General features: G+C 56.4%; 1 protein-coding gene across 1 annotated transcript in view; it reads left to right on the forward strand.

Moving 5' to 3' along the window:
* Positions 1-11,851, forward strand: part of AP2A2 (adaptor-related protein complex 2, alpha 2 subunit) — a 76,346-nt gene that overhangs the window by 26,252 nt on the left and 38,243 nt on the right. The window contains exons 3-5 of the mRNA XM_011930041.1: positions 2,775-2,917; positions 4,746-4,939; positions 9,143-9,272. Of these exons, the coding sequence (XP_011785431.1) occupies positions 2,775-2,917; positions 4,746-4,939; positions 9,143-9,272 (467 nt within the window). The remainder of the gene's footprint in view (positions 1-2,774; positions 2,918-4,745; positions 4,940-9,142; positions 9,273-11,851) is intronic.

Raw genomic sequence — 11,851 nt, forward strand, 5'->3', positions numbered from 1 at the left:
TCCAGCCTGGGCGACAGAGTGAGACTCCGTCTCAAAAAAAAAAAACAACAACAAAAAACTTGTTGTAGAGATGGGGTCTCGTTATGTTTCCCATGCTGATCACGAATTCATGGCCTCAGGTGAACTCACCCACCTCGAGTGAATCCTCCCAAAAATGGTGGGATTACAGGCGAGAGCCATGGCACCTGGCTGGTCATTTCTTATTATCGATCGGCTCCAGGAGTTTCCCAGGTAGTGCACATTAATTTGCTAACTAGGCCGGGCGCGGTGGCTCATGCCTATAATCCTAGCACTTTGGGAGGCCAAGGCAGGCAGATCACTTAAGCTCAGGAGTTCAAGACCAGCCTGAGCAACATGGTGAAACCCTAAAAATCTCTACTAAAAGTACAAAAATTAGCCGTGCATGGTGGCACATGCCTGTGGTCCCGGCTACTCGGGAGACTGAAGTGGGAGGATCACTTGAGCCTAGGAGGTTGAGGCTGCAGTGAGCCGTGGTCATGCCACTGCACTGCAGCCTGGGTGGCAGAGCGAGACCTTGTCTCAAGACAAAACACTTCAGTTTTTCTTTCACTTGGGCAGCCTGTTGTTCCTTTTACCATTAGTTTGCTTGATTATTAATTCATTGATGTAAAAGGCAAAAACGGAGCAACTGCCTTGTACCACACACTGTTGTTGGGGCTGGTGTGCGTTGGTGAGGAAGTGGAAGGAGTCCCACCCTGCCTCCGAGAGTGTGAGCCCCGTGCAGGCTGTGGGGGTTGGAGAGAGTGGAGCCAGCAGCGCCTCTGGCTGGTGACCAGATGGCTGGTGACCAGTCGGGTCTCTGTCCCTCTTCCCAACTTTCAGGTCAAGAGAAAGCCTTGAGGCTCTGGTTCCTGACTCACTCTCCAGTTTATCTTACTCAGCTTGATATTTTGTTATAAAAAAATACCAGGCCAGGCGCGGTGGCTCATGCCTGTAATCCCAGCCGAGGTGGGCAGATCACCAGGTTAGGAGTTTGAGACCAGCCTGACCAACATGTTAAAACCCTGTCTCTACTAAAAATACAAAAATTAGCCGGGTGTGGTGGCGCGTGCCTGTAATCCCAGCCACTCGGGAGGCAGAGGCACAAGAATCACTTGAACCTGGGAGGCGGAGGTTGCAGTGAGCCAAGATTGCACCACTGTACTCCAGCCTGGGTGACAGAGTGAGACTGTCTCAAAAAAAAAAAAAAAAAAAAAGAGGCAGGTTGCAGTCATTCTGAGGTAGACATTTTGTCACATTTTATCATCTGTGAAAGATGGTGCTCATGAACCTGTGTTGTGACCTTATGTTGCCCCAGACCCCTGACGCTCCGTGTCTGCTTTGCTGTTTCATTTTTATAATAACCTGCTAAGGAAGTTGGGCTCAGAGAGGTTAAGGGATATGGTAAGGGAGGCTGGAACCGGGTTGGGTCTGCTTTTATTTATATTGTCTGGTCTGTTAAATGATGTTAATTTGCTACTGACAACGAACGGACTTCTCATGAGCTCCTCGGAGTCCAGCGTCCAGCTGACTGGCTGACTGGCGATGCACTGTTCCCCAGGAAAGTGGCTGGTCTGTATTCTACACAGCCTGAGAGGTTGTCCATGGAGGTGTAAGCGCCCCAGCCCTTCACAAGAAGGGGGCCAGAGCAGCTGGCGTGGTTGGGCTGTCTTCCCAGTCTGCGTTCCTTCACGCTGTGGCAGCAGAGTCTCCGTGAGACCCGGCCTCGAGGCCGCCTTTCCCGCTCGCCTCCACAGCCTGCTGGAGGCTGGCTCTGAGGGGCCCTCCCTCACCTCTCAGGTGGGATAGGAATGCAGAGCGGCCCTTTTTTTTTTTTTTTTTTTTTTTAAAACAGACGAGGTCTCACTCTGTTGCCCAGGCTGGAGTGCAGTGGCACGATCTCGGCTCACTGCCACCTCCACCTCCTGGTTCAAGCAATTCTCCTGCCTCAGCCTCCCGAGTAGCTGGGATTACAGGCACCCACCACCACACCTGGCTAATTTTTTGTATTTTTAGTAGAGATGGGGTTTCACCATGTTGGCCAAGCTGGTCTCGAACTCCTGACCTCAGGTTATCTGCCCGCCTTGACCTCCCAAAGTGCTGGGATTACAGGCGTGAGCCACCGCGCCCGGCCGAGAACGGCCCTTTAAGGGTCGGTTTTATATTTTGGAATTTTATACTCTGCCAGTTACATGTTTTGAACCTGCTCTACCGTGATCCTTTGTGAGGGACTCAGGCAAACTGGGATGAGGCAGAGAAACAGAAGCCCTAGGGGCCATCGCGTGTGGGCCTTGTTTTCATGACTAGCTGATTTGCCCTAGAATGGCTGTGAAGTGGCTGATAATTTAGACTGTTCATCTGCCCAAATTAATAAACTGATTTCAAAGACAAGCTTGATGGTTGAAGGCAGGGTTTGCAAGTTCCGTCACAGCAGGGCCCTCTGTGGGATTTTGGCTGGTCGGAGTGAGGCCCTGTGAGGGCCAGCTGGGCTGCACCTGCCCAGGGTTGTCCTGGGAGGGCAGAACTCTTCTTGCCAGGTGTTCTGGTGCCTGGTTTTGAAAGGGAAATAAAAAACTTGGATTCTGATGAGTACCAGGAGGTTAGAAAGGTTATCCATGCTCAGCAGCGTTTGCAGCCGCACATGCCTGGGCCCGGCTGCCCTCTGCTGGAGGCCTGTGCATTCTGCCTGCTGTTCTGCTGCACTGCCCTCTGCTCTCCCCTCTCCCCTGCCTCTGCCCGCCTGGAATAAAACTTCTTCCCCACCTTTCCTGTAGGTGACAAGGCTCTTGATGGCTATAGTAAAAAAAAGTACGTCTGCAAGTTGCTCTTCATCTTTCTCCTTGGTCATGACATTGACTTTGGACACATGGAGGCTGTGAACCTGCTGAGTTCAAACAGATACACGGAAAAGCAGATCGTGAGTATCGCTGCAGGTGGAGGCGGTGGAGGACGGCCTGTGCCTGGCAGGACTGAGGCCCCGTGCCTGCGTAGGGTCGCTGCTTTCTTCTCTGCCCACAGCTGACATGAGCCACGTGGGTCTGCTGCAGATGGAGACCCATGCCCAGTCCGTGTTAGCACCTGCTGCGAACACCTTGAGGGCCCTCTTTCCGCCTCATCTGGGTGCTCTTCAGGAAGCCCCATGCCCTCACAGTGTTCCTCCTCCTGCATGCGGTTCTCCTGGTGAGGTGGCCATGCCTTCTCTTCCTCCTTTCTTCGAAACCTCCCTTCCGGCGAGTTTCAGGACTTCCTGGTTGGTCTGGAGAGCGGTGCACGTGGCCCAGCGTTTAATGTGGTTGGTGCCCTGTGCCCATGAGGTCGGCCTCCAGAGGAGGGATGTGTCCCTGCCACAGTGCCTTGTTGACACACGGTCTGGAGTAGACCCGTCCCGTGGCCCCTTGGACCACTTTGTTTCTGCAGTAGGCACTGGATGCACATGGCTGGGTCTTGGTGCAGAGGGTGCTTGGTCCACCATCTCTCCCGCCACGCACAGTGTCCTGTCACTCTGTGGAGGGTGCTCGGTCCACCATCTCCCCAGCCCTTGCCAGGCTGATGCACGGTGTCCTGTCAGTCTGCTTTTGAAACCTTCATGGGCTCTGCAAGTTGAGCTGTGTGGTCTCTTGTAGTCACATTATTTTTGTGTTTTCCCTGGTGGTATAGAGTAACATTTTCTTCCATTTGTCAAAAAATTAAACTTAGGGAAATTAAGAGAGACTCTAGATGTCTCGGGTTTTAATAAGTATTGGTATTTATTCAACAAGCATTTGTGGAGTGCCTGTGGTGCACCAAGTAGTATTGGGGGACATGGGGGATTAGCCTCGAGGACAGAGGCACAGGTACTAGAACTTGGGCCCTGCCCTTGTCCTGAGGGAGATGGGTGTCGCATGGCTCCACAGACGTAGAATTTGAAAGGATTTGAGAGAGGGAGTGGGGGTGGGTGCGTTGAGCTGAGGCTGGAGGGAGGGAAAGTTAACTGGGGGGCTGAGGGCGGGAGGAGCAGGGCGAGCAGAGCAGGTGGTGCCTGGCAGTGGCCTGGGCTGCGAGAGCAGGGCTGAAGGGGCAGTGGTGTTTGGAAGGTCGGGAGCTCCCTGGTGGCACCTTCCTGTGGGAGGGAGCTGTGGGAGGCTGGGCACATCTTTAACCTGGGTGGTCAGTGATGGATTGGGTCTGGAGAAAACCACTGTTTCCCCCTGGGTGGGGAAGGTGTGACCTGTGAGGATGGCTGGGAAGAAGTGGCAGTGACACGGGACTGGGGTTTGCCCTGGGTCGGTGGGGGTGGGGGGAGGGGGCGGCGTGAGGCTGTGACACAGGCAGATTAAAGAGTGGGAGGGAACAGGCAGCTGGGTTTCTGGAAACCACTGTAGCTAAAATCAGCCTGTCAGTGAAGGTTCCCTCCCATCTTAAGTCGAGGCTAGTGTGGTGCCCGGAACACTCAGACGCGTGGCCCACAGTGGAGTGAGTGGGACTGGGGGGTCCAGTTCCTGTTGGCATCTGGCTCATGGCATCCTAGTCAGGTGTGCCCCACAGGAACGCTGCGGCATGAGAGCGTCGTAGCAGGGGCATCCCGGTTCCACCGGAACAGACGTGCCGAGTCCTGAGAGCCGCAGCTCCCACAGCAGTGCCCTGGGTGCATGGGTGGTGCTGGGGCTGCTTCTGCGTCTGTGTGTCACTGCTTGTTGGGTGACTCGGGGCCACAGGCGGAGTTGGATTGTCACGAGGTTTCTCTTCTCCTGTCTTTTGGAATGCAGGGCTACCTTTTCATCTCTGTGTTGGTGAACTCAAACAGTGAGCTGATCCGCCTGATCAACAACGCCATCAAGAATGACCTGGCCAGCCGTAACCCCACCTTCATGGGCCTGGCCCTGCACTGCATCGCCAGCGTGGGCAGCCGGGAGATGGCCGAGGCCTTCGCCGGGGAGATCCCTAAGGTCCTCGTAGCTGGGTATGTGCCGGGCTCCTGCCGAAGATGTGCTGCTTTCATGCCCAATGCATCAAATATGGAGCTGCTTAGCCCAGGAAATGTTTTACTCTTCCCATCTTATGGGAGATGAGATGTAGCGTAAGGTCGGATCCAGAATTACAAGTTTAGGCTGGGCGTGGTGGCTCATGCCTCTGATCCCAGCACTGTGGGAGGCCAAGGTGGAAGAATCACTTCAGCCCAGGAGTTCAAGACCAGCCTGGACAGCACAGGGAGATCCCATCCCTACAAATAGTTTAAAAAAAATTAGCCAGGTGTGGTGGTGTGCTCCTGTCGTCCCAGCTACTCCGTAGGCTGAGGCAGGAGGATTGCTTGAGCCCAGGAGGTCAAGGCTGCAGTGAGCTGTGTTCATGCCACTGCTCTCCAGCCTGGGCGACAGAGCGAGATCCTGTCTCCAAAACAAAAAGAGAATTACAAGTTTAGATTTCAAGTAAAGTGCAGTCAGAGTTTCCCTCTCCAGTACCACTGAGATTCAAAACAAATCAAAGAAGAATGCCCAAACCCTGCCGGCCAAACCAAGGAGAGGCTTCAGCCCCACAGGGCACCGGGTAGAACATCTCGGGGCAGCTCCTCCTCGCGCCCTTTCTCAAGGGCTTCATGCGGAGAAGCCGAGCACCACACCGAAGTGCCCTTGGCCGTCTCTTCCGTCCCTTGTTAATTTGGAGAGAAGCCTTGTGGGGCTGAGTCACCAGCTCTGGAAGAGCTTAAAGCAGCCCCGGGGTGTCTGTGCCACAGGCAGGGCCCCCACCGGCGTGTTCCAGGATACCCTGTGGAGTTGGGAAACTGACGCCCTGCCCACATGGTGCCACCCAGCTGAGCTGGGCCTCAGACCACAGGAGATGGGGTGGACATCCACGCAGACTACACAGTGAGAACCGGAGAGAAGGTGGTGGGAAGGCATGAGAGAAACAGGCCTAGACCCGGCATCTTAGCTGGGCCACATTGGCTTTGTGAGGGAACTGGGCCGTGTCTTGGGGCATTTTTGGTGTTTAGAGTGGGTAGAGACCAGGGTGCTGCACCCCACACCACACAGGACACCCCACAATAGAGAACGAGGCAGCCTCTTGTCAGCTGTGAGGCAAGGAGGATATCCCACAATAGAGAATGAGGCAGCCTTCTGTCAGCTACAAGGCAAGGAGGAGCCTGCCTGGCAGGGAGACCGCAGCACAATCCCGAGAAGACAGATATTCAGAAGCACAAGAGCTCAGAGATGGGTAACCCTGCAGTAGGATGGACAGGAGCAGAACCGCAGAACCAGGAGAGCAGGTGCAGTGCCTGAAGGCACCGTTGCTCCTCAGGCCATTCAGTCACAGGTGGCAAAGCACGTGGTGGGTGCCCTGAAAACAGGGTGTCCAAGATGGAAGGAAGGCGGCTTGAATAACCAGAGGACGCTGGTGCAGGAGAGGGTGGGTGGGGCTGGGGATCGGAGTCAGCCAGAAGGTTCAGTGGATTCTGCCTCAGGGCCACGGCCTCCTGGCCCTCCCTCTCCTCCTGCCCCCAGGGTTGTTGCTTGCCTGTTTGTTACCTGTTCCCACCCTAGGCTCTGAGGTTTTTGTCCACTGCGGTGGCCGCTTTATACCCAGCATCTTGAACAGTACCAGGTCCCTAGTAGGTGCTTGGTGGGTGTCTGTGCAGGAGTGGAATGCAAGACAAGGCCACCCCTGAAGCGCGTGCAGATTGATGAAGTGGGGTGTTTCCTGAACCGAGAACCTGCTGCAGGAGCCAGGGACAGAGGAGAGAGGAGCCAGGGCGAGGAGGGGTCTCCAGGGGCCTGTGCATTGCATCTGCAGCTGGAAGGGAGCAGGTGGCCCGTGTTGTGGTGCCTGAGTGGCCCCATGGGGATGAAGGTCACAGGCAGGGTTCTCCTACCTCAGAGAGCTCAGGTAACATGGTACCCATGGTACCTTCCTTGAAGAAAAGGGCCAGTTGTTGAAATCCATCTAAGTAGTGGATGACTCAAAGTAACCTGCTCAGGCTGGGCACGGTGGCTCACGCCTGTCATCCCAGCACTTTGAAAGGCCAAGGTGGGTGGTCCTGAGGTCAGGAGTTTTGAAACCAGCCTGGCCAACATGTCAGGCGAAACCCCGTCTCTACTAAAGGCCAAGGTGGGTGGTCCTGAGGTCAGGAGTTTTGAAACCAGCCTGGCCAACATGTCAGGCGAAACCCCGTCTCTACTAAAACTGCAAAAATTAGTCGGGCGTGGTGGTGCTCTCTTGTAGTCCCAGCTACTCAGAAGGCTGAGGCAGGAGAATTGCTGGAACCTAGGAGGTGGAGGCTGCAGTGAGCTGAGATCGCACCACTGCATGCCAGCCTGGGCAACAGAGTAAGACTCTGTCTCAAAAAAAAAAAAAAGAAAAAAAAAACCAGGCATGGTGGCTCATGCCTGTAATCCCAGCACTTTGGGAGGCCGAGACGGGCAGATCACCTGAGGTCAGGAGTTTGAGACCATCTTGGCCAACATGGTGAAACCCCGTCTCTACTAAAAAGGCAAAAATTAGTTGGGCGTGGTGGCACCCTCCTGTAGTCCCAGCTATTTGGGAGGCTGAGCGCAGGAGAATCGCTTGAATCTGGGAGGTGGAGGTTGCAGTGAGCCAAGAGTGCTCTGCTGTATTCCAGCCTGGTGAAAGAGAGATTCTGTCTCAAAAACAAAAACAAAAACAAAAAAAACCATGCTCAGGAAGGAGGTGCTGTGGTTGGAGGACTGTTGGTGTGTGTGTGTCACCTAGAAATGGAAGGACAGTGGCTGCTGAGGAGGTCAGGTCATTCCTAGGGCCAGAGGTAGGGATGGGGGGCAGCGGCCAAGGCAGAAGAATGGGGGTGGTGTCTCTGCTGGGATGGATGGAGTTGATGGAAAGAGAACCACCGTGGAGGTGCAGAGTCGCCGTGGGGTCCTCGGTCTCCCTTGTGTGAGCCGACGCCAGAGAGTAGTGGTGGGGTCCTCGGTCTCCCTTGTGTGAGCCGACGCCGGAGAGTAGTGGTGGGGCCCCCATTCCCCTTGTGTGAGCCGATGCCAGCCCTTGCGGGTCCTCCTGCTCTGAGGAGCGTGGCGTGCTGGGCGCCCTCCTGTGTTGGCATCCATAGCCACAAGCAGGGAACCTGGTTGGTTCCTCTCTGTTGAAGGACTGCTAGGGGCCGAGTCATGGGGTCCTGAGGCTGCCTGGCAAGGACGGCCCTGCCGGCGCCTGGTACACACCCCTGACGTGGCCTCAACCACACATCCACGTGGACGCAGAGTAGGGTGTGTGTGCGGTTCCTGCTCTGGGCTGATCTTGTGAGGATGGGGTGAGCCGGAAGAGGGACACAATGCTTACTTCTCCTTTCAGGGGCCATTTGCACCCAGAAGGGGAATTTTTTACTCAAAGTAATTTTTCTTTGGAATACTATGGGGGAGATTTGGGAATAAAAAAGCCAGAAGGTAAATGGTACGGGTTGTCTCTACACTTTTCTTCCTTCCATGTGGAGCAGTGGATCCAGCTGATTCTGTTAAGTGCTTGGAGAAGAGACTGGCCCTTTTTCAGCTGTGTCTCCACAGCATCCACCCCCGGCTCCCTGTTGCCTTCCCAGCTGCTTAGCAGAGTCTGGTGGTGGGAGGGCGAAGGGGGATAAGCAGAGCATGGAACACGGCTGTGGCCTGAACAAGCGTGTTGGCAGCAGAGCAGGAGAGCCCATGGCCGGCTCCCTTCCCACCGTGTCTGCAGGGACCCAAAGCCCTTTGCTCCGGGGGTGAAGGCACGGGCGGCCCAGCCCACTGTTGAGGGTGGGGCGTGGTGGGGTGAGGGCGGGTGTGGGGCAGGGGAAGATCACCAAGCAGATGTGGAGCTCCATGGCACTGCAGGGCCCTCCACACATTTCTGTTGTGATTGTGGATTAAGTTGTAACAATAACGAGAGCTATTGTTCAAACAACGAATGAGCAACATGAGCTGCATGTGGTCAGCTGGTGGTTTTGGTGGTGAGAAGGTTGGCAGGGAGACCTTTGGAGCAGGGCCCATGCGTGCTGAGAACACTGCTGCTGCCCCCTAGGTGGCCCTTGGCAGACGGTCCTGAGTGCAGTCCTGGCCCCTGTGCCAGCCCCACCCCCGCATCTCCTGCTGGCTGTGGGGGGTGCTCCGTGCAGCTCTGTGCTGTGCTCAGCCCCTTGTGGGTGACTCTGCCGTCTGTCTTTCAGAGACACCATGGACAGCGTGAAGCAGAGCGCGGCCCTGTGCTTGCTGCGCCTGTACAGGACGTCCCCTGATCTTGTCCCCATGGGCGACTGGACGTCCCGAGTGGTACACCTGCTCAATGACCAGCACTTGGTAAGCGCCCTTGGCTTCGGTTCTCCCCACTCCCCAGGTGACCTTTGGGATGGCCATTGTGAAGACACCGTGGTGTGCCTTCTCAGGGTGCCCAGGAGAGGCTCTCGCAGGGGCTGCTGTGGCTCTGAGTGCCTTGGCCATGGCGACCCTTCCTGGGGCTGGATGAGTAAGACTCCACCTCTGCTCATCCTGTGGCCAGGCATTGGCTGAAGCCCTTGTAGCACGGAGGCTCTGCAGACACCCACAACTGAGACACGTGTTTCCTGGAAACACCTGTCTAATACGGGAAGCTCCTGCCTGGCGTCCCGGCTGCCTGTGTCCTCATCTAGGCTCCCATGTGCAGTCTCACTAATCCACATGCCTACTCCACGGGCCAGGCCCAGCGGTCATCCCCATGGTATAGGCATAGACCGAGGGGTGGAGGTTTGCAGCGATTTGGTGATGTGTATTCAGGTGCCGTGAGAGGCAGGTGTCGGGGAGGGGCTGCGCCAGCGTGTGAGCCCCAGGGGCTGGGGGTTCACAGAGCCGTCCACCGCATCCAGCAGGGGTGGATATGGGCAGAGTGGGCTTGTCCTGCCTGAACTCTGCTGTATGAGTAAGAGGGTCAGAGTTGGCAGGAGTGGAAACATTTCCTGCTGTGTGGGGAGGCGTGTGGGCCGGCCTCGCGTTCACAAGGACCCAGGATCGAGGGCGGAGAACGCCACTTTCCCGTGTTGCCGTGAGCCCCATCCTGGCGGGGGAGCCTTTCAGACGGCGCTGCTGGAGGCTGTCGTCCACCATCCTGTGGACCCCGGGAGGACATGGGATTTTCCAGCTTTGCAGTCAAGGAGGCTGAAGCTCAGAAAGAGGAAGTGTCCTCTCACAGCCCCAGGCCTATACCCGGAGTGGGCGTGCTGAGGCCTTGGGCGTCCGAGAGTGTGCGGGTGAAGCAGCTGTGTGGGAGCCGTGAGTCGGCAGGGCCTGGTCAGGGAGGCAGGCCCTGGGCTCCTGCTCCACATGGCAGCCGGGCACTGGGCTGCTGAGGGGCTGGGGCTGCCTGCTTTCCCCCGGGCCTTCTGCAGACAGGATCTGGGCATGCTCCGTGGGACTGGCCGGGGCCGCTGTCATTGCTCCTGCCTTGGAGGGAAGTTCTGCGGCCCTGCGGCCGTAGGGTCACCCCGAGTGCTTTTCAGGGTGGCAGGGCCTGGCTTCAGGTGGCCACGAGGGCACCGCTCCTTGGATGCTGTATGATTCTGTGACCCCAGCTACTTGGTTTGCTTTTTGTATTGTTATGCATGTGGCTTTATTTCACCAGGCGCTTGAGTCAGCATATTCTTGGTTAAAGGCAACAGAAACTCTTCCTGAAGGGGTGCCACAGCCAACCCCAGGGTGGGCTCCCTGCTGACCAGCACTTTCCCATCTTACCTCTCCCAGCTTGTGCGCCCACGCCCTCGGCAGGCTGTCTTTTGTGTGGCCATGGCTTTTGTTGAGCGCCTTCCACCTCTGACAGTGAAGGCCTGAGGCTTGGCTTCTCTGGTCTCAAGTCATGAGTCCCCAAGAAAGGTGTCGTTTGCTCACCTAGAGTGAGTGAGCTCCCCCATGTGTCCTTCAGGGAGGTCTTGTGGAGTGGGGCAGGAGGCGTGGGCAGGATCAGGTGGGTGAGGGTCAGAAGGTCAGCGGTCAGGCATGCACCCAGACCTTGGGCATGGTGGGGAGGGTGGTGATGTGGCCTGAGTGCTGCATGGGCACCATGCTGAGCCTTGGGTCCTGTAGCCTGAGGGTGGCCTGATGGAGCAGACAGGTTGGAGTGGACGAGGATAGCAGATACCATGGAGAGAAGGGTTGGGGGGCCAGGCCAAGGGCTGGAGGCCACTGAGGAGACACTGAGGTCGCCGCGGCACCAGCTGCCGCCACAGGGGTGGGGCCACGTGTCGCGTGCCTGAGTGTGCCCGAGAGGCCTCTTGCAGTCTCAGTGCAGGGGGAGGACATCCTAAGTGAGAGGCTGAGCTCAGCGCCCATGAGTGCCTGCCAGCCTGTCACAGGGGCATTCTAGGTGCGTGTTCCCTGGGGGAACACACCCTGAACATTCAGGAGTCCCATGGGGAATGACTCTGCCCTCGTGGAAGTTACATATACAGACCTGCAGTTTCTTACAAGTTCTTTACTGGACTTGGCAAAATCTGTTAGCACTTTGCTCACCGAGAAACACAGGAAGAAGACCAATCAGAGCCATTTCTTTCTTACAGCTTTGACGTTTTACTTGGAAAGCCAAGGGCACACGCATAGCAGGTCTCTGCGGAGAGTGCCGTCCTGTAGTAGCTGCACCTCAGCCAGGCTCAGGAGCCGTGGTACAGGGCGAGCGGTGGGGAGACTGCATCGGTCATTTGAGTAGACATTTTGTTTGGGACAGAGTCTCGCTCTGTCGCCGAGGCTGGAGTGCAGTGGTGTGATCTCAGCTCACTGCAAGCTCTGCCTCCTGGGTTCACGCCATTCTTGTGCCTCACCCCACTGAGTAGCTGGGACTACAGGCGCCCGCCACCTCGCCTGGCTAATTTTTTGTATTTTTATAGAAATAGTGTTTCACCATGTTAGCCAGGATG

This window comes from Colobus angolensis, unplaced genomic scaffold (assembly GCF_000951035.1).
Source record: "Colobus angolensis palliatus isolate OR3802 unplaced genomic scaffold, Cang.pa_1.0 Scaffold84, whole genome shotgun sequence".
Classification (NCBI taxonomy): Eukaryota; Metazoa; Chordata; class Mammalia; order Primates; family Cercopithecidae; genus Colobus; species Colobus angolensis.